This window comes from Lathyrus oleraceus, chromosome 6, assembly GCF_024323335.1.
Source record: "Lathyrus oleraceus cultivar Zhongwan6 chromosome 6, CAAS_Psat_ZW6_1.0, whole genome shotgun sequence".
NCBI classification, from domain to species: domain Eukaryota; kingdom Viridiplantae; phylum Streptophyta; class Magnoliopsida; order Fabales; family Fabaceae; genus Lathyrus; species Lathyrus oleraceus.
Window position 1 is genome coordinate 235,967,940 of NC_066584.1, and position 22,138 is coordinate 235,990,077.

At 34.2% G+C, this 22,138-nt stretch overlaps 2 protein-coding genes across 2 annotated transcripts; both read left to right on the forward strand.

Annotated features, from left to right (window-relative positions):
* Positions 1–510: 510 nt before the first annotated feature.
* Positions 511–13,228, forward strand: LOC127097676 (probable sodium/metabolite cotransporter BASS4, chloroplastic). The gene is made up of 14 exons (XM_051036171.1): positions 511–832; positions 940–1,033; positions 1,149–1,256; positions 1,361–1,428; positions 2,475–2,553; positions 7,470–7,528; positions 7,687–7,755; positions 9,775–9,888; positions 10,861–10,882; positions 11,488–11,555; positions 12,191–12,276; positions 12,606–12,735; positions 12,842–12,943; positions 13,014–13,228. Exons 1-14 carry the CDS (start codon positions 650–652, stop codon positions 13,074–13,076), a joined length of 1,245 nt encoding a protein of 414 aa, XP_050892128.1. The 5' UTR covers positions 511–649; the 3' UTR covers positions 13,077–13,228.
* Positions 13,229–18,062: 4,834 nt separating this feature from the next.
* Positions 18,063–21,258, forward strand: LOC127097677 (uncharacterized). Its single transcript, XM_051036172.1, has 4 exons — positions 18,063–18,400; positions 18,472–18,683; positions 20,394–20,655; positions 20,754–21,258. The coding sequence occupies exons 1-4, from the start codon at positions 18,140–18,142 to the stop codon at positions 21,048–21,050; spliced, it is 1,032 nt and encodes a 343-aa protein (XP_050892129.1). The 5' UTR covers positions 18,063–18,139; the 3' UTR covers positions 21,051–21,258.
* The last annotated feature ends 880 nt before the right edge of the window (positions 21,259–22,138 follow it).

Below are 22,138 nucleotides of genomic sequence, written 5' to 3' on the forward strand. Positions count from 1 at the left end.
TCATGATATAATGGAAGTTAACGGGGTTAGTGGGTTCAAGAAGAATTTTTTTAAAGAAAGCTACAAACATTAATACTGATAATAAAATATATTTTTAATAGTTAAAAGAAAGAAATAAAATAAATAAATAATAAAAAAATATAAAAATGATAGTTAGTGGGATATAAAAACTACAAAATATAAATAAATTTTTGCACTTTTGATTATTTATTATTTTTAATGAATAATAAATAAAATGGAAAATGTAAATAACTTCCCACTAAAACGTGGGTTACATAATCCCTTCTATTTTCTAAAAAACATGGACTTGAAAAAGTTTGAAATTTTTTAAAAAAAGTTAATGGGATAAAAGTAGTTTTAAAAAAAATAATTAAAAAGAAAATATAGATAATTAAAATATAAAATAAATAATAAAAAAAATAATAATTACAAAATCATCCTCAAATTTAACGTCAAAATTTTTATTACCCTTGTTGTCATTTTGTTTGCAATAATTAATTAAAATTTGGTTGGTTCCCACACCACTTGCCCACAAACCAAACCAAAATTGGCTCCTTGTTCGTTCCCACCATTCATTCATTCATTCATTCATCTCTGGAGTGTCATGTCACCCAACAACTAGTCGCCATTACACCACTCAACGGAGCTCATGGCGGGAACCTCCCATTTACTCATCCTCACTCCGCACTCCGCCACCACTTCCTCCTTCCCTCGTCGAATCCCTCCATTTCTCGCTTCCCGCCGTCATCTTCACTCACCTGTTAAACCCCTCACTCTACGCCCCGCTGTTTGTATCCCATCTCCCTTCAGAGCCTGTGCTCAATCCCATCAGGTTCCATTTCTCCTTCATCGTCGTGATTATAAGCTTCAGCGAAAAGGAAACAAAATACATTTGAAGGAATTGAAACTGTAGTTTTTCATTAACAAATTTATATTCAGATGGATGGTAGTGATAGTGGAAGCAAAGAGACAAAAAGACTGAGTTGGATGGAACCCATTTCGAGATTTGCTAGGGGCAATGTTTTACCCTTAGGTGCCTCTCTGTCTTTCTATGCTTTCAAATTTTGTATTTCATTATTTTGTGACTTCATTGTGTTTTGAAGGATAACTTAACAGTGTTGTTTGTTCGCTTTTGAGGCCATTTGTAGCTCTGATTGCCGCAGTGACGTTAGGATTAACATATCCTAGTCTTGGTTGCGCTGTTGACAAATATCATGTGTCGAAAATTGGGCCGTTTGGAATTTTTGTTATCTCAGGTTAATGTTGTAACTTGTAGACTAATCTTTTGCAGCTATACGTTTTGATTTTATGAAAGAAGTCTCTAAGTGTTCGGGGTTCTATTGTGTGGTTTATCTTGTAGGGTTGGTGTTGCGAAGTGAAGAAATTGGTGCAGCTGTAGAAGCATGGCCTGTTGGACTCTTTGGGCTAGTATGTATGCACTTTTATGTTTTACGGGTGCATATTATAGACTAGTCCACTACAGCCTTGTTTGGAAATGCTTGCCTAGATTTGATTAATCTTTCAGCCTAGATTTGATTGACGCGCCTGTGTTTGGAATCTCTGTTTAACTGGAGTGTTACACCACGTTGCTTCAAATTTGTGATCAAATTGTATGTGCTTGTTTAACACATAAAACCCACCTATGTTTAATTTCCCCCCCTTAAAGTAATCAAAATACAACTAATAGGATGAGTATTTTCACCCCGCCAAACATTATCAGCAACCTCGTGCAAGGAAATAAAGGAATTTCTTATAATGGCGGCTTTGAGTCTTTATTTTTATGATCAAGAATAGAACTCTTGACCTGTAAGGTTCTATTGCTGTATGCCTGTATGTATCTTTTTGTAATACAATAGCAATAGCAAACTACTAAGCTTTATCGTGCTAGGTGGGTTCTGCCGGGTTGCTCAACTGACACATGTTAGTTTCCTAAAACACAGATTCGGTGGAAGTAGAAATATAGGGGGTGATTTGTTTATAATATGGAAAGTTAAAGAGAAAAACAATCAGTAGAGACGTTTCCAAAAATACCGCTCATTATAGAGAGACACTTTTCCTAAACAACAAATACAATACTGGCTCTCACTACAAAACTACCACAATATCCATTGACTACATGATACATTGCTGCTCACAATATTATTCTAACTCACACTCCTTATGCTCCTCCACAGACCTTACTTTCGTAACCAACTTCCGACTTTTAGTATGTATGACTTCAAGACTCGTATTACTAACTTTTGGCCTTCTCTTAAAAACCTTCCATCTCTTGGTTTCACATGACTATTGATCAATGGTTTCAAGATTTGGATACCTATCTACACCATTGCGTTATATCAAATATGGATCATCTCAAAAGTTGCTTTTTTTTATAGGCAAAACTTATTCTTTTATATTTGCACGTTTCAAATACATTAGCGCAAGTTTTTTTTTAATGTCTGAAAATGTAACATGCTCTTTTGTTCTATATACAGGTATCTATTTTATTTCTTACACCGTACTTTTCCAGGATAATATTGCAAGTTCAGCTCCAACCCCAAGAATTTATTACAGGTTTAGCCATTTATATTCTACTCTAAGCATAAGTCAATGTTAGCCATTTTCATAGTACTTTTGTCATAATATTGTTGGATTTCTTTGAACTTGTGTACCCTCGTTGGTAAATTTCTGACCACTGATCTTTAATAAAACTGAATAAGTAGTACTTGGATTTTGACTGCCTTGTGGTACCTCAAATGATTCAACATCATTGAAAATATCACCTTTTATTTGACACATAAAACCAGTTTCTGCTTGAAGCTGATAGTTTAAATCTTTAGGTTATTTATTTCTCCAAAATGGTGCATCTTTGACCATGTGTTTGATGGCTGGCCCTTACTCTTATTATCGGTTAAGAATATGTTATCAATCAATTAGTATTGATTGATATTCAATTAGTCATAATTGTAATTGATATTATTTCCTATTGTATATTCCCTATTTGCATATAAATATACACCATGTGTGATCATATTAGACACACAGAGATACAATTACAATATGGTATCTAGAGCTGGTTGACCTACTGTCTTCCACAAAATAAAAATAAATTTTTTTTTTCTTTTTTTTTCCGGCCACCCACAGCGCCGCCGCCGTCTCCGCCGCTCCTGTCGACTTTTCGGCGAGATTCCTATACGCCGGAATCGTCTCCTACAGATCGGCCAGATTCACTGCCTTCCGCCGCCGCACGCGTCCGCACACGTCTCTCCTTCATCGCACGTGAATCTCACGCGTCGGACAATCAGCCACGCATCCGCTGCCCCCAGCCGTCGCCGTTTTTTCCAGATCTGCTCTCGGTTTTTCGTTCCGAGCCATCAAATATCATGGGAGATACCGATTCCATCATGTTTACTAAAGATGTCACTCTTCCCGCCGCTGATTACAATGATTTCCTCCAATACAAAGCAGCCCATCAACAATCATCATCTGCCGCTGCCGCTCAGTCGGGTAATCCTGTAGCTTTTGTCTCTACACCTTCACTTGGTCCTTGGGTCCTTGACTCTGGTGCATCTGATCATATGACTGGTAATAAATCTCTTTTATCTCATTTGTCTTATTCTGATTCTTTGCCTTCTGTCACTGTGGCGGATGGTTCTAAAGCCAAAGTTCAAGGCCTTGGTCAGGCACATCCACTTCCAAACTTCTCTTTAGAGTCTGTCCTTTACATTCCTGGTTGTCCCTTTAATCTAATATTTGTTCACAAGCTTATTCGTACTCTTGATTGTTCAGTTCTTTTTAATTCTAATTCTGTTCATATCCATGATCGACGTACAGGACGGACGATTGGAGCAGGGAGTGAAGCTGGAGGATTATATCATCTTTCTCCACCGGTGGCCTGTGCTTCTATTGCTTCTCAAGAACTCACACATCAACGTTTGGGTCACCCTAGTCAAAATAAAATGTGTCTTTTAGTTCCTAGTCTTTCTAAGCTGTCTTCTTTTGAGTGTCAGTCCTGTCAATTAGGCAAACATACTCGTAGTACTTATGGTCAACGAGTAAATAAAAGTGTTGCATCACCTTTTGCTTTAGTTCACTCTGATATTTGGGGTCCTAGTCGTGTGAAGTCTACTTTAGGATACTATTACTTTGTAACGTTCATCGACGATTACTCACGATGCACTTGGTTATTTCTAATGAAAAATCGTTCAGATGTTTTCCGTATATTCCAAGAGTTTTATGCTGAAATTAAAAACCAGTTTAATACTACCATTAAAATTTTACGCACAAATAATGCACGTGAATATATGTCATCCCAGTTTCAATCTTTTTTAACATTACAGGGAATTATTCACCAATCATCATGTGCTCATACACCACAACAGAACGATGTTGCTGAACGGAAGAATCGTCATTTAGTTGAAACTGCACGGACTCTTCTTCTTCACCACAATGTACCCTCTCGTTTTTGGGGTGATGCTCTCCTCACCGCATGTCACCTTATCAACCGAATGCCTTCCTCGGTCCTTCAAGATCAGATTCCATACTCTATCTTGAATCCGGAACACGATCTCTACCCCATTCCCCTTCGTGTGTTTGGTTGCACATGCTTTGTTCATGATCTTAATCCAGGTAAAGACAAACTTTCCGCTAAATCTCTCAAATGCATTTTTCTAGGCTACTCACGTATACAAAAGGGATATCGTTGTTTTTGTCCTCAACTTCAACGGTACATTGTCTCTTCCGATGTAACATTTTTTGAAGGTTCTCCTTTTTTCTCTGCCTCTTCGTCCTCCCAGGCGATTTGTAATTTAGATGATCAAGATATCCCTTCGGTCATCCCCACACCCATTAAACCTCCTTTCCAGGTATATCAGAGACGCACAACGCGTCCATTGGCAGTTAGAGATGATATTGATCCACCAGCACCATCTCCTACTCCAATTGTTCCTCCAGCTACGTCACCTGAACTTGACCTTCCAATAGCATTACGAAAAGGTATTCGATCTCATAATCCAAATCCTAAATATGTCTGTGCTTTAAATTATGACCGTCTATCTACTTCCTATGTTTCTTTTGTGTCTGCTTTGGATTCTGTGTCTATTCCTAAGTCTACAGGTGAAGCTATGACTGACCCCAATTGGCGTCAGGCGATGGTGGAAGAAATGAATGCATTGCATTCAAATAACACTTGGGACATTGTTCCTTTACCTCCAGATAAAACTACAGTGGGCTGTCGATGGGTTTATACAGTGAAAATTGGACCAGATGGTCAAATTGATCGTTTTAAAGCTCGTTTGGTAGCCAAGGGATACACACAAATATTTGGCCTTGATTATGGTGACACCTTTTCTCCAGTGGCCAAGATTAGTTCAGTCCGTCTCTTCCTTGCATTGGCTGCTATTAATCATTGGTCGCTTCATCAGTTGGATATTAAAAATGCATTCTTACACGGAGAATTGGAGGAGGAAGTGTATATGGATCAACCTCCAGGTTTTACTATTCCTGGTAATTCAAGATTTGTTTGTCGGCTCAATCGATCTCTTTATGGGCTAAAACAATCTCCACGTGCTTGGTTTGGTCGCTTCAGCTCTGCCTTGATACAGTTTGGTATGACTAGATGTGAAGCAGATCATTCTGTTTTCTTCCTTCACTCTTCCAATGGACAACACATCTTTCTTGTGGTTTATGTTGATGACATTGTTATCACTGGAGACGATACAGACGGTATTCAGCGACTAAAAACTCATCTTTTCAAAAACTTTCAGACAAAAGATTTGGGTCCACTCAGATACTTCTTAGGTATTGAGGTTGCACAGTCCTCATCAGGCATTGCAATTAACCAACGTAAGTATGCATTAGACATCCTAACTGAAACTGGTATGCTTGACTGTCGTCCGATTGATACTCCTATGGATCCCAATGTCAAGCTTCTTCCGGGTCAGGGGGAGTTGTTGAAAGACCCGGAAAGATATCGACGTCTAGTGGGTAGACTCAATTATCTTACCGTCACCAGACCGGATATTACTTTTGCAGTGAGTATTGTGAGTCAATTCCTTAATGCTCCTTGTGATACTCATTGGAATGCCGTTATTCGGATTCTCAGATATATAAAGAATGCACCAGGAAAAGGCCTATTATATGAAGATAAGGGTGATGCTAAAATCACTTGTTACTCAGATGCAGATTGGGCAGGATCACCGTCGGATAGGAGATCCACTTCTGGATATTGTGTTCTTATTGGAGGAAATATGATCTCATGGAGAAGCAAGAAACAAAACACAGTTGCATTATCTAGTGCCGAAGCTGAATATCGGGCTATGGCAGCAGCCTCAAAAGAACTTGCTTGGCTTAAGAATTTGCTCTCAGAACTTAGGTTCGGTGACCTTCAGAACACAAAACTCATATGCGACAATCAAGCGGCACTCCACATTGCGTCCAATCCGGTTTTCCATGAACGGACCAAGCACATAGAAATAGATTGTCACTATGTAAGAGACAAGGTACTGTCGGGAGAAATAACCACGGAATTCGTAAAATCTGAAGATCAATTGGCTGATATGTTTACCAAGTCTCTCAAGGGTTCTCGAGTGAATTATATTTGTAACAAGCTCGGATCATACAATATATACGATCCGGCTTGAGGGGGAGTGTTAAGAATATGTTATCAATCAATTAGTATTGATTGATATTCAATTAGTCATAACTGTAATTGATATTATTTCCTATTGTATATTCCCTATTTGCATATAAATATACACCATGTGTGATCATATTAGACACACAGAGATACAATTACAATATTATCAAATCAAATTTCAGCGCAAGTTGCAAAGTTTGCCATTCTAGTAAATAGTTCTCTGAATTAAGATTGTCTGTAAAGTAGTCAAACATTTTCCCTCTTGAATTTTAATGGTTTAACTTTTAAAATCTTGATGTATTTTTAATTATATTTGGATGCACTTTTCTGCACATTACATCCACACTCGCTTTAGATGAGCCTTGTCCATCTATCTGTATCTTGAATAATCCCACAATGCTGAAACCAAATGCCCCATCACATTCTTACAAAAAGGATACCTCTATGCTGTACTCTCATAAAATCTCAATCATGGAAAAAGTAAATGTCTTCTATGTTGAGTGCTACCAGTACTTTACTTGATGGCAGCCTGATATCTATGCTAAAATTGCCAAACAGCTATGACCATAAAATTTCCCAACAAGTTACTACTTATTACTCCGGTACCATCATGCTATCTCACAATTCTTGAAAAGGTGGAAGTTACTTTTAAAACTTTTATAAACCTAAAACAATTCTCCCTCCATTCTCTTTTATAAGCAAATTTTGATCTCTTTCTCTCTCAATTTTGATCTCATATTTTGCAAATTTCAAACGGTTTATGGCTCTTATTGATGTACTGTTTTATCACAATTGCTCTAATAGTCACAAATTTCCATGTTATTCAAGATACAAGTTTTCTGGCTTTAAACAGGGCTAGCCATATTTTGCTGTATGCCAACTACATTATCAAGTGGTGTCGCACTTACCCAAGTAATGATTATGTTCTTTTCTTTTTTCAGTTACTTTTTTTTTTCTTTCCTTTTTTTCGTTTTTTATTTTCTATTCCTATAAGTTTATATATATTCCGTGTTTCTAGCACTTGCAATGCAGTTTGTTTTTATCTTAATTTTGCTACTTCTATCCTGCAGCTTGCTGGGGCAAATTCTGCACTGGCTCTTGCAATGACTGTAATATCTAATTTGTTAGGAATATTAATCGTGAGTCTTGAATCGTTAGTTATTTATCAATCATCTCAATTTAAAATTTGTTTTGCATTGTTTTGTAAATTTTTTCTTTTCTTTTCAGAATAATCAAATGCTGTGTTGAAGTTTTAGGAATTGAGTGGAAAGAAAAAACTTGAGAATCTATTTTGAATTTTGATAGAAAATATTGGATCTTGCCTGAAAACTTAAGTGTGGCTGGCTTAGGATCTTAGGAGTAAGAAGACGAAAGGAATCTTCCTGTAGTCTTTGCGGTCACACTTTGCAACTAACACAACGCTTCCTATTATAGAAAAGCCAAGAGTTATAGCATACATGAACACATTTTTAAGGATGTATTCCTAATTAGTTCAGTGTCTTACTTCATTAACTAGTGTTTGGATTTGTGGACTCGAAACACAACTCTAGGAATATCATAAATAACCTCCAACTCCTCCTTATAACTCCGAAAGTTCTTGACCTTGAAGTTTATCACAAAAGTAAAAACAACAATTGTTAGCAATTAGGATTCATCTTCATGAACATACCTGTAACGTAGACATTGTATTTGCAAAACTTTAGCTCAATATCTTCTTTTCAACCTTTGATATCATATGAGAAGATGAAATCTGACCTTGAGTATGCTTTGAGTGATTATACAATACAGGTTTCATAATCATTGCCATTAGGATTATGGAAAACGGGGTTCTTTCCAAATGTACTAAACAGCATTTTCAAACTTAAGCCAGTAAACAAATAAGCATAACAGTAACAGAGAAAGATAAAGAAATCAAACTCGGTGGGCCGTGGGCATATACCGGTTTCCCTTGTCCACCACGGTCACATCTAGTTTCCACTAAATTCAGTAGGATTTTCACTGTGTCAAACACTCTTTACAACTTCTCTATCCTTTCCGGGCCTTTCTATCCAGTATTCTGTAAACCACAGCCTCTTTAGGCTCATAGGTTGAATGTTCTTTGATGAGACGGTTTTTTTTCAGACAAATACACCTTTTCACAGTGACTAGCACAACTAGCTAGCTTACTATCTCAGTTTAGTTTGGCGCATAGCTTCAAAAATGCTTAAAAGTGGATTATACTAGTAAAAGCAGCTAAGGAACATCTACAAACTGATAATAATTTTAATGGACAATTTAGGTAGTGGTATTTTAAGTTTGGAGTGTACTATTGTATTACATTCTGTTAGGATAATAAGTTTAATGGACAATTTAGGTAGTGGTATTTTTCTCCTCTGATTGGTTAAATCAAACATTAGAGCTTTATACAGCTCGGGAAACTGTTAGGAGAAGCCTCTGGTATAGTTGGCAGCTTTGTGGTACAATTTCCAGCTTTTCAGGCTAGATTAACCATTATTAGAGTTTGAGAGTATTAAAAGATAATAGGTAAAATGCTTTTATGATTTTATAGAGAGAATACAATTAATTCTCTCCTTGGATTAAGGAGAAAATTGTTACATTGGCAAATAAACGGACATAATAGAATTCTCTAGAATTGCCTAGGAAACAATAAAATAGGGAAATAAATATTGATGTATTTTCCAAAGAGAGTTATTTATAGACATGCTTAGTAACCTTCCCTTGTGTTAGTGTATAGTTATTTATATATGTGCTTATTAGGTTATTATATACTATTGTTGGTAAGAGCCTATCTTTCCTGTATTGATATTTATTTTTCGGTATAAATATAGACACAGGGAGACTAAATAGCGAGGCGTTCCTTTTTGTATTCTTCTCAAGGTTTTCTTTAACAATTAGTATAAACAAGAGATTATGTCAATGTTTTGCTTCAACCTTGTATACTTCATGTCATATACTCGCATTAATAATATTTGGTCTATTTTCTCATTTTTCATCAATTTCCTATCATTTCAACTGGTTTGGTTGTGATTTTATTTATCCTTCTTTTTTTTTTTACTATTTTTTAAACATGAAAGTTTTAGTTTCCATATTGTTTTCTCTATCTAATCTAATTATTGGTTCACTGTCGTATTTTATGACAATAGTTCATCTTCTTCTAGGTTCCATTTTCAATCACAAAATTTGTAGCTAGTGGAGTTGGAGTGACTTTACCCACCACACAGTTATTCAAAAGTCTTGTTCTTACCATATTAATCCCCCTTATTTTGGGAAAGGTAATTGAGTTTTCTCTTTCACATATTTTTGATACAGAATATACTATTGTTTGAATACTTTAGTAACGTTATGGTTCTGAACTGCAAAAATACGCCCTCCTTCCGTGAACTTACTGCTAGGTTTCTTTATGTTTATGAGGTTGTTTTACTTTCTTAAGTTATGATGCCGATCTTTGCAACTATGATGTGGTTTGACCAAACTACATGATATTCCATAATGAAATTATTTGTGTTTTATTTACTATCATGAGCCATCTCAAAAGTTAGGCTGCTTCATGAGAGTGTGTGAGTGGTTTTAAACCCCACTTGTGCAAGAGCTCTTTGGGCTTAAAGTTTGAACAGCTTAAGCACAACACCCAAACCTTTTGATAAAACTCACTTATTTAGAAGAATGGGTCTGGTGCCAACAAGGAGCAAACACTGAAATATTTTTGATACAAACTTTGATATCATGTCATGAGTCAAATATCCTGAAAGATATTACGCGAAAGCACATGGATAGTTTTAATCTAATGCCTACACCTCCATGAGTATTGAATATTTTTATGGATTATACATTTTCAAAATCAATGCTCTCTAAAATGACCTTTAATTCTCTTTAGAAACAGGTATTATTACAAGCAATAGGTGATGTGATGTGGGCATGGGTGTTAAGTTGTGAAGTTACCAAATTAAAGTTGAAGCATTGAGCCAATATATTGGCCATATTATTCAAAATGACTCTTCAAATATCCTATCTTGCCACTTTCTTGTTTCTTGATTGCAGATATAGTTTTCGGTATTAAATCTTTTACCTGTTGACCATATTAATTTTGTAGAATCATTTCATTGTCGTAAATATATGATGCTGTAATATGCATTTGTATGTCTTGTCAACAGTTTGAATTTTGTCTCAGGTCGGCGTTCAAATTATTGTGTTACACTCAATTTGTTAAACGTATTTTAATATTTTTCATTGCTTTCAATGGGCAGGTTATTCGTGAATCTTTTAAAGGTGTGTCCTATTTTCTATGCTTGTTTGAACAGTATGTTTGTCACTTGTTTTGACAGAAAAAACTGATTGTCATTATTTTGTGAAGAAATGACAAGTAATGTAGACTAGATGGTCAAAATCCCTAAACACATCTTTTAGCGAAACCCCATTTGAAAGCTTATTTACTTTACTATAATTTATACCGTATAAAAGCTAAATGCTCCTAATCTTAAAAATGTGACCATAGAAGCCTCTTTTTAAAATATGAAAGGGCTTGATAAATTTCGAAGTGAAATTTAGGGTTTAGGGTTTAGGGTTAGACCGCAATGGAGGTGGAATTCTTCACACTGTAAACTAGGATCTTCTATATCAGTTAGTTTCTATTATAATGCTGCAAAAGAGAAAATCAGAGCTGATTCACTCACTCATCGACTCTTTTCCCCCTCGGCCTTGTTCACATGTACATTCTGTTAAACCTTTTCCCCACCACTTCCTCCGAGCCAATTATAATACTCCTCTTTATTTAAGAGAATGTCTTGCTCTCGTTTAGTGTTACTTCTCCATTTTTCTCTGCAATAACATGATATTTGTAGAAACTATTTGTTGTGATCAAATTTGCATTACAGATGTCGCTGACTTTGTTGACAGAAACCGTAAGCTTTTCTCAGGGATCAGTGCATTTTTCCTTAGCCTGGTAAGAACGATTCCATTGCAGTGTTTCCTTATTTCTTTTCTCCATGTTGGTGATTTTCCTTGCACCAATGTGGTGAAAAGATTACCTAAGTTTTATTTTATTTTCTTTAATTTGCATAGAATCATGTGTTAAGAAATGAATGAGATGCTTTTGCAGTTTCTTTAAACAAATTATGTCATTGCACCAGTGGTATATTTATCTGATGATTTTTTTTTGAAATGCAAATACTGTATTAACGGCACAAAGTAGAGAAGAAAGTGAGCCATCTGTTTAATTGATTCATGAAATCCTTGTACAAAGCGAGCCATCTAAAATTGATACATAAATAACTCAGATTCTGGGGAATAATTGTTCCTGTCATGATTTGACCTTCAGAGTTTTATAATACCTTAGCTATATACCCATATATTGTATAAACTATATAAGACAAGAACGTATCAATGGATTTTTTTGTATAAACTACATCCATGTGCACATGTTTGTGTTTGTTCGTTATGGTGTTTGATCAGAGTAGCCAAGTCTATGAAATGGGACAAGGTTTTGGTGGGTGGTGTTTGAGTCATTCTATTTGGATCAATATTTTATCATCAAGGTATTACTTGAAAATTATGATCTAATCAAATACTATCATGCAGGTACCTTGGACACAAGTGAGCAAGTCAAGGCCACTGTTGTTAATCGTGAAGCCCAAAGTTTTTCTTGTAGCCATTGGACTCGGAGCGTATGTCCAACATGCTTGAGTTTGTTTACATTTTGGTTAGCATTGTGTGATAACTGCGATCTGTTCTCATTATTTTTCAATTTACTAATTGATTGTTTTGGAAATATTAATTGAGTAACTGAAAACCGATTATGCATTTCATTCTAAAACTGATAGTTTATCAAATTGAGTTCCAATTTCAAGTTGTAAATGTTCGACTGTCTGTGTCTCCGGTGTTGTCATTTTTTACATTCGGTCCACAGCTACTCTAAAGTGGGTACTCACTTTGAAGGACATGTAGCATACATGGAGTTATGGTATCTAACATCGACTTTCATGGTGCATTGCAGACTTCTTCATTTGACCTTATTGATATTCAACAGCATTGCTGTTCGGAGTCTTTCAATCATCTCCGGTGGTGAAAAATCAACTTTTTCCCGCGAAGAAAATGCCAACGCGCTCATACTAGTTGCAAGCCAGGTGAAAACTCAATCAGTTACTATCACTTTCTCAATATTGACCACCTATAAAATAGTTATACTTCATTCGATCTTATCTCGTAAAAACATGTTTTCATACCTTTCAGAAAACATTACCAGTAATGGTAGCAGTTATAGAGCCACTTTGTGGTGCATTTGGAGAATCTGGATTACTGGTTCTTCCTTGTATTGCAACACATCTAATCCAGGTTATTGATTTGTTTCTTAAACAGTTATTTCTAATATTTGATTCTCATGCTAACCCAAAACTTCTTGTAGATTATTTTGGACTCTTTTCTCGTCAACTTGATGCGTCGCAAAAACAATGTTAAGGTGGCTTAAGGAGAGGAATTTTTATTCATTCTGCATATTGTTTCCAACCTTTATTTTCCTTTTTTCTACAGTTCACTTATGAAGGATTTGTATTTATTTCTGTATCTGTATATAACATAGTGTACTTATAACATTTAATATATTACTGGAGAATTAACTTATTCAATTCAAAACAAATTTTCACAATAAAAATAAAAAAATGTGTTAAGCTACAATAATTTAAAAAAACTAAAATACATGACTATAATAATATAGATATTTGAAAAAAACCAGAAAATTTACACGAAACAATAAAATAAAATATAGTGAAAAAGATATTTTTGCCTATCAGTGCTTTATATTCTACCACCATTATTGGCCTTTCGGAGAGGTGTATATGTGTAAATAGGTTATTATTTGGGATGTTTAAATTTAAATCGATTTAAATAAAAAATTTAAATTGATTTTAAAAATTAAAAATTGTAAAAAAATTTGAATATTATTGGACGTGTTTGGATACTATTATGTAAAAATCTTTCGGTATGGATTAGACTTTGAATTGATTTTTCAAAACTGATCCAAATTGAATCGAACATACTTATTTATTTTTTATTAATATGATATTTTGTGTAAATTTATTATCCAATAATATATATTATTTAATATTATTTATTAATTTAGTTTATTCTATTCATTTTTATTATTTCATTTGTTTCAATGATAATTGATCAGTTTTAAATATATTAAATATATTATTTATTAATATTTTTATAATTTTAATAAAAATATAATTTATAATTTATATATTTGAAAATTGATCTAAATTAAATTGTATAAACGGATCGATTTTTTTTCGGATGAATTTTTATTTTAAAAAGTCAAAATGCACAAATTCTTGTATCGGAACAAAAAAATACAATAGACAAACAGCCACTACCTTTTTAGATGACAAAAAATTTAAATTGATTTTAAATTGATTCAACCACTCACATATTTCATGTTTTTTGAAATGAAAGAGTTGTTGTCGTTTTTGTCTGCTGAAAAAAGAAAACTCAAGTACTTAAAGTGGGGACTTTTCAAATGGCATGGTGTCGAGTGAATGAATATTAATCATAAACTGACAATTTTAAATTCACTCGCGTCTTTCCTTTTTTGTTCTCTGCATTCTCTTTGTTATAAATGAAAGAAAAATATAACAATTCTATTAAATTAAAATAACAATTGGATCATTATAATCGAAAGCAAATCTCTTCCATTTTAAGAGATTCCTTCACGTCAACTTCAAATTATAAGTGGTTTTCCATACTTTCATATTATCTAAATTGTCTTTACCTGAAAATTGAATGAAAATTTTGAATTAAATTTTTGGTAGTATTAACAAAATTTTTGGTACAATTCAAAATTTTCGGTAGTAAATTTTAAATTTTTGGTATATAGGATATTTCAAAATTTCCGATTTATTTCATTAATTTTCAGAAATTTGAAATTTACATGTGGCTATCAAAAAATTCAATCTATGAAATATTTGGTAGGGTTATTTTTTTTTTTTGATTTTTTTGGCGTTCAGGATTTTGCTGACAATTTTGGATGACTGTGATTGCACCGACAATTTTGTGTGGTCTAGAGTAAATGCAAAGTTGTATAAATAAGGGGTTAAATGTTTGATACAAACATCTCAAAAAATATTTCTTCCTCCATTTTTGATTAAGGCAAAAATGTACTTTAACAGAGTTTCACCTCCCCTAAAGTTCCGACTTTCGGATGACACCACATCTCTTGTCAGTCTGACGTTCAAGTTGAATGAATTATTGCTTGATACTAAAACTAGGAAGGTGAGAAAGATCGAGTTTCGTGAAGATTGAATTTATACGGATGGAAGAGTGAAATACAACCTTATTGAGTTAGAAGACCGACGAAGTTGTGAAGGGAATGTGGAGATCATTTCGTCGTAGGATAACAAAGGGGTCGATCGAGTTACTTACTAGGCTTTCAAGATCTATTGACAACATAATGGAGATGCTGAAACGTCCAGAGTCATCTGACAGTGTTTATGTTTTTCTTATTTATTATTGTTTTCTTAAGTTATGTTTAAGTTAATGTTGATGTTACATATGTATTTAAGTTAATGTAGATATTTAAGTTATGTTATCCAAAATATTATGCAATAAAAAGTTATGATGAAAAAGTCTAAATAGTATACAAATAATACATAATATACAAAATCCATGATATACAAAAGATGTCTAAATAGGCCCCCCACGGGCTATGTCTGCAGCCCGAGATAATCCAGTATAAACCTCGCCATATGGATTTACCAAACCCATGAGATTATCCATAATAACTACAATCATCTGGAGGCGCTGTTGGGCATCGACATCAGCTGCAGGAGGCGGAGACGACAAGTCATCAACATGTACCCCAACACAAGAAGGCCCCACACCAGTAGTAGGTGAAATGCTGCGAGAGTGTGACACAACGAGGTACCACTGTAAGTAACCATCTTCACACTACGATGGGTGCTGAACCCTAACTGCCTGATCTCTAATGGCACGACCGGAGCTGATGAAGTTACTCTGAAACCACCAATAAATGCCCACATATGGTATATTTGGAATTTGTTGTGGAATACTCTAAACATAACCATACTGTCGCATACACCTCTCAAGCAAGTGTCTAGAAACCATGATCTCCCACCATATATAACCTGAATATAATGACGACTCCTCGAACTTACGGTGAACTCTATGACCAGTGTATGATGTCCAGATGACATTATCTACGACCAACACATCGAGCCTCCTCTTGTACTCAGCAACACCATAAGATGTGCTTGTCTGACCTTCCATCTCTTCGACCGTGGGGACCCCACTAGACAATGATGCACCCTCTTGTCACAAATGTTGGGGTCGTATATCCAGCTCTGATATTAAAACAGAGTCATAACACATAATAAATAAGAAATTCTATTCATAATAATTAAATAAGAAATCAACAACTAATATTTTCAAGTATACTTGTAACAGACTCAAATAGCGAGCAAGTTGTTTGGTCTCAAAGACCGTCGCCACTCCAAGGGCTGTATACAGAAGTGTCAACACATCACACCCCCAGATCCAATTGGTGTCCTTGAGCCTATGAAGAGGCACACGTACCAGGCATCAATGTAAACACCAGACTTGTCCACAAAGAGAGTATATGCTACTATATGTAGCATGTACGCCTTATCGACAATCTCATAACTCCTAGTCACTACAAGCTCGTTGTACGTCTTTTGAAGCCAAGACATACGAAGATGTGCATCCCTGTTGATGCCAAACTCTTTCTGCACAGCCGCCTCAGACACTCTCAATTCTCGTACAACGGTCTGACATGCAAGGGACATGCTAAGTACGAGAGCCATCTAGAATCTGTCGTTGATGGGGAGATGGACAATTATGAGACATCATCCAGAGTGATAGTCATCTCCCCAAACGGAAGATGAAATGATGATGTCTCCTTGTGCCATCTCTAAACAAAAGCACTAAGTAGTGGAGCGTCAAGCAAAGTGAGGGAGCAGTGAGAAAAATCAAGCAGCTGGAATTCATGTATAATCCAGCTAACCTGCTCAGGCATCAGAATATTCGGGAAGTCTTTCATCTTTGACCTGTGCGATGTCACCTTTAGTGTGGGATGCTTCTGTGACCAACAAATATAAACAAATTAGCATTTAGCTTTATGACACAATAATAAAAAAATTAGAGTTAAACATAAAAGACATATACCTCTCACTGCCATAGTCGTAACATCACATGATCAACATACTCGGTAATCAGTGATCGGTCAATGGATCCTCTAGCTAATCCTTCACCACTGTGCACAAATGGCTCAGTCGAAGGAGATGTAACCTATGTGTCAGTAGTAACATATGAGACCGAATAAGCAACATCAACATCTGGATGGACCATCCGAGCAACCTCCTCCAAACCAACCTCCTCAACAACAACCGAATATGCAACCTCCTCAACCACTGAATCAACCACTCCATCAACAACAGCAGCAACTGGCACCACCTTATCTCTAGACTGCCCTCCTGACTGTATCAATCGGTGTCGAGTGCTACGAGGTGCCCGAAACTGATCCTACTCAGCTAATCGTTTCCGATGTGAATCGGTTGGGGCCACTCGTCCAACCCGTATTTGGGAAGACTCAGTCTCAGCACCCCTAGCAACCCTAACCTGATCTACCGCTCTTTCAACAACTTTCCCTGTAATAATATCGTATCTGCCCTTGTATTTCACTACAAAAGAAGGGAAAAAAATTAGCAACTACCTGAAATTTCATAATTTTCGGCATAAAACAAAGTTTTGGTTCATACCAGAAATTTCAAAATTTCTGGTATAAATTCACATGAAGTATATACCATACAAAACCAAATTTTTATAACTACCCGAAATTATGAAATTTCCGATATATTCAATGGGATTTTGTATCGGAAATATTGAAATTTACGATAAATATTTCACAAAAACGTCAAAATTTTTGAAATTTCCGATAAAAAATACCGAAAGTTTTGAAAAATTATGTATAAGTACTCATTGTTTTTGAAATTTTCGGTATTTGCTCCAAAATTTCGATTTATCCCAACAATTTCAAATCCGTGCCTCTGAAGTATAAATTTTGAAATCTTTTGAAATGATTTTACAAGGATAATGTCTTCTTTATATGCGATGAGGAATGCCAGGTCTAAGTGGGGGTGTCAAGTTAAATGCTCAAATTCTAATGATAGGTGTTCAAAGTTAATTCTGAACTAATGTTAAATTCTCTAAGAAGGAAAACAACAATTGGATCATTTTTTTGGATTAAAAATTAAAAAAATATGTTGAATTTTAATATTATAAATGCAAAATGAATAATAATAATTTAAGAATTTAAGATTTTTTGACAAACAAATGCTATACATAATATTAATTAGATTGTATAATTGAAAAAAAAAGTATATTATGTTGAAAATTAAAAATAATAATAATTGAAGAATAATCTGTTTGTGTATTATTGTGTGAAAGAGAGTATATATATATGGACTTGAGTTCGTCCGTGTTTGTTGTAGAAAGAAAATGTTGAGCAGAATTGCATCAATTCTGTTGATTGTAATTTTGGCCTTATCCTACAAGGCCATTAAACCTCCAGCCCCAAGAACATGTGGTTCACCGGGTGGTCCACCGATAACAGCAACAAGGATAAAGCTGAGAGATGGAAGATATTTGGCTTACAAAGAATATGGTGTTCCAAAACAATCAGCCAGTAAGAAGATTGTATTCATACATGGATTTGGATCTTGCAGACATGATACAGTCATAGCAACAAACCTTCCATCTGTAAGTTACATACATATTCAATTTGGTTTCCTTTAATTAATTGATTGATTATTATTAATTAATTTGGTTAGGGGTTGCTTGAGGAATTGGGAGCATATATAGTGTCTTTTGATAGACCAGGGTATGGAGAAAGTGATGCTGATCCAAAAAGAAGTCCAAAAAGTTTGGCTCTTGATGTTGAAGAGCTTGCAGATAATCTGGAATTGGGACCCAAGTTCTACGTGATGGGATTTTCTATGGGTGGACAAGCTGTTTGGGGTTGCCTCAAATTCATTCCTCACAGGTTGGTAAAATAATTAATACTCCTTCAGTACAGTAATAGACTACACAACTACCATTTTGTATTAAAATTTCACTAACCATTCATATCCTTTATCTCTTTAGTTTAGGTTAGAGCATCTTTAATGTTTTAATGTGATCAACTATAAGAAATTAAATTGCCTCAACTAGGCATCACAATCGGGCAGGTCGGGACGGTTTTCACCTCTCCCAAATTTAAATTCGAATCTCTATGAAATCCTCGTTTCTTGCCCCAAACCCAAGCGGGGATGAGAATCAAAACCCAAACCTGTCCCAAACGGATTTGTGTTGGGTTCGAATATTCCTGTCTCGCCATCATTCATTTAGTAAAATCAATTTTTCAATAGAAATAATGTATATAATGAAGTAAACGGTGCGGGTTTGGGGTGGATACTAGTGTCCCCATTATCCGACCCGTTCCCATATTTTATAATCAGGAAAAATCTAAACCCAAATCCAATCAAAAATAAGTTTTTCCCGTCAATTTCAAAGCGGGTTCGGATGGATATCCGCGGTACATCCATTCCTAACTTCAACTAAGCCAGCTACTTTTTGGAGGATCCAATCGCCACATAGAATGTAGAATTTAAAGAAGTTTTAATTGATCTTATTTATTTTTAGTATAAGGGTAGTTGTTTATAAATAATTCAAACTTGACTCCATATACTTATATATGTTTATTATAATTGATTTCAATTCAAATTTAATATTAATTTAATTATTTAAATTAAAATACATAAAAATATTAGTTATTAAAGTTGCACAAGAATTATTTTAATATTATAAAATTCAAATGATACATAAGTACACAACAAAAAAATATAAAATTATTTTTGAATTAAAATACAAAAATAAATAAAATTCCATTGTAATATATACTTTCATTATTTTAATGCCATTAGTTTCTATCCGTTGAAATATATATAGAAGTTATTTCATTATATTAATGATATTTAATGCGTCAATTGAGTTAGTTTAAGATTGGTTCAGTATAGCACGGCAAGTTGTAACTAATGCCACTTAAATGAACTATACTTACCGTCAACTCTAACAAACCAACCATTTAAAAATCTGCGTTGAAGTTGCACTTAGAAATTTTTCTGTTTTTAAAAACTACTAATTTGCAAACAAAACCCTTCAAACTTCTCCAAAAACTGATTTGCAAACGTAAAGATTTCTAAACATAATTTTAGAAGTAAGAGATTTCGGTCCTTATGTTTTACAAGTTTTACTTTTTTTTTCTTCACAAATGAGGTTTATTTTTTAGGATGTGTCATATTTATTAATGATGTGTAATTATGATGATGCAACATTACTTATTTGAATTATGAATATTAAAGGGATAATGCTAATTTGTGTTTCAAGGACACAAGTTAAGAGATAAATAAAATAAAAAAGTCTTGGAATTTGCACAGTAAACTTAATACAAAATCATAATTAATGATTTTATTATTTTTTTCAATAAATTTTTTACATTTGTGGGTTTTTTAACTTATGCCTATGGGACACAAGTTAACATTACCCATATTAAATTTCATTATAATAATAAGTATATATTTGACGAATTTTGAACTTTTAAAAGTGATAAGAAAATCTTGCACAAGACTTTTATAAACATTTGACAAATTAAGATACATGAAATCTTGTATGAGTTTATACTTTGACAAGTCTTCATCTTACTAAATGATAACAGACTTGCTGGGGCATCATTGTTGACTCCTGTGATAAACTACTGGTGGCATGGATTTCCTTACAACATGTCCGTAAAGGCCTATTATGAGCAACTTCCACGAGACCAATGGGCACTTCGAGTTGCTCATTATGTTCCATGGCTTACATACTGGTGGTTTACTCAAAACTGGTTTCCTACTTCAAGTGTAGTACAAGCCAATCCTGCTGTTCTTTCTCCCCAAGATTTGTCCGTTGTTTCCAACTTCGTTAAAAAAGAACATCCAGTATGAATATGATGATATACATTTTTATTTTTAGTCTTTGAGCTAGCATTATAGATATATATATGAATACTCATGTAATGTTGTAAATTGTAATGCAGTCACAGGTGAAGCAACAAGGTGAACATGAATCTATATGCCGTGACACCATGGTTGGTTTTGGAGCCTGGGATTTTGATCCACTTGATCTTGATAACCCTTTCCCAGATAATACAACCCAAGTTCATCTATGGCAAGGTACTGATGATCGGCTTGTCGACGTTACACTGCAACGATATATTGTTAAAAAACTTCCATGGATTCAGTACCATGAATTAGCAGGCGCTGGACACTTGTTTCCATATATTGAAGAAGTGAGTGCAGCTATCATCAAAACACAGTTGGTGGATACAGAATAGTGCACGGATGAAGTTAAGCTACCATTGTTGATTTTGGTAATGTTGTAAAAATTTTGTTAATAAAAGTGCAGATTGGAAGTGGTACTTTAATATTTACATTCACCAAAATTTGAAATAAATATGTACTAGAGTTTAATTTAAGATGTGAACCTATTTAGCCTTCAGCAAAGAGGAATAAAGAAATAAAACTCAGATGAATTCAGTAGGATTTTTAGTATGTCCAATACTTTTTTCAGATTCTTTATATAAGTCAGGTATTCTTTGATGAGAGAGAGAGAGACAATACTCCCTCCTTCTTTAAGTATAAGAGAAAAAAATGTATTTTTTTAATTCCAAAATATATAAAAAAACCCAACTTTGGTCCTTTTCAAAGTAAAATTAAATATAAATGGCATTTAATTTACCTTCTCTTTCATCTTTTATGCAACCAATAATTAGTTAAAATTATTTTGCATCTTCTTAAACCGGTTATATAAAAAGAACCACAAGTCAAATTATAGGTACTTAGTTTTCTTTTATGTTTTCTATTATATTCTGAGAGAGATGTAGTACTCTTTTACATTCATTCCCATAAACTAGTTAGTTTACTATCTCAAAAACTTCATAATACAAACTATTAAAAGAAGCTAAGGAAACAAAACAACAACCACAGACTGATAATAAGTGGATGTAATAGTTTTTTTAGTTTCTGTGCTGCCTTATAAAGTTCTATTTCACTTCTTAAATATGTTCTTAGAGTAATACTAGATGTAACTCTCTCAGGATGATTGATGGTGCAGGGTTTTGTAATATGATATTGTTCAAAGAAAAAAAACACAATGAAGTGACTATTTTAATTTCTTTTTTAAAATAATCTAATATTTTTAAATTAAATTCTAAAATAATCAATATTTCAAATAATTTATCAAATTACTCAAATATTTTTTTTCTTGGCAAGAGAAATAATCACTCATACAGTAGCACATACTTTTAAATATTGGACATAGACGCCTCAACTAGTTACTACTACAAGTGGCGCATGCATGGATCCTATAGGAGCATGCGCCACACTGTGTTTATATATAAAATAAATAAATATATATATATAT

Bases quoted from the DNA above. Each gene is read 5' to 3' on its own strand.
- LOC127097676 (XM_051036171.1), top strand. From the start codon at position 650: ATGGCGGGAACCTCCCATTTACTCATCCTCACTCCGCACTCCGCCACC. The intron at 2,554-7,469 runs GTTTAGCCATTT...GGCTTTAAACAG, and splicing joins ACCCCAAGAATTTATTACAG to GGCTAGCCATATTTTGCTGT. The intron at 7,756-9,774 runs GTGAGTCTTGAA...ATCTTCTTCTAG, and splicing joins ATTTGTTAGGAATATTAATC to GTTCCATTTTCAATCACAAA.
- LOC127097677 (XM_051036172.1), top strand. From the start codon at position 18,140: ATGTTGAGCAGAATTGCATCAATTCTGTTGATTGTAATTTTGGCCTTA. The intron at 18,684-20,393 runs GTTGGTAAAATA...AAATGATAACAG, and splicing joins CTCAAATTCATTCCTCACAG to ACTTGCTGGGGCATCATTGT. The intron at 20,656-20,753 runs GTATGAATATGA...ATTGTAATGCAG, and splicing joins TCGTTAAAAAAGAACATCCA to TCACAGGTGAAGCAACAAGG.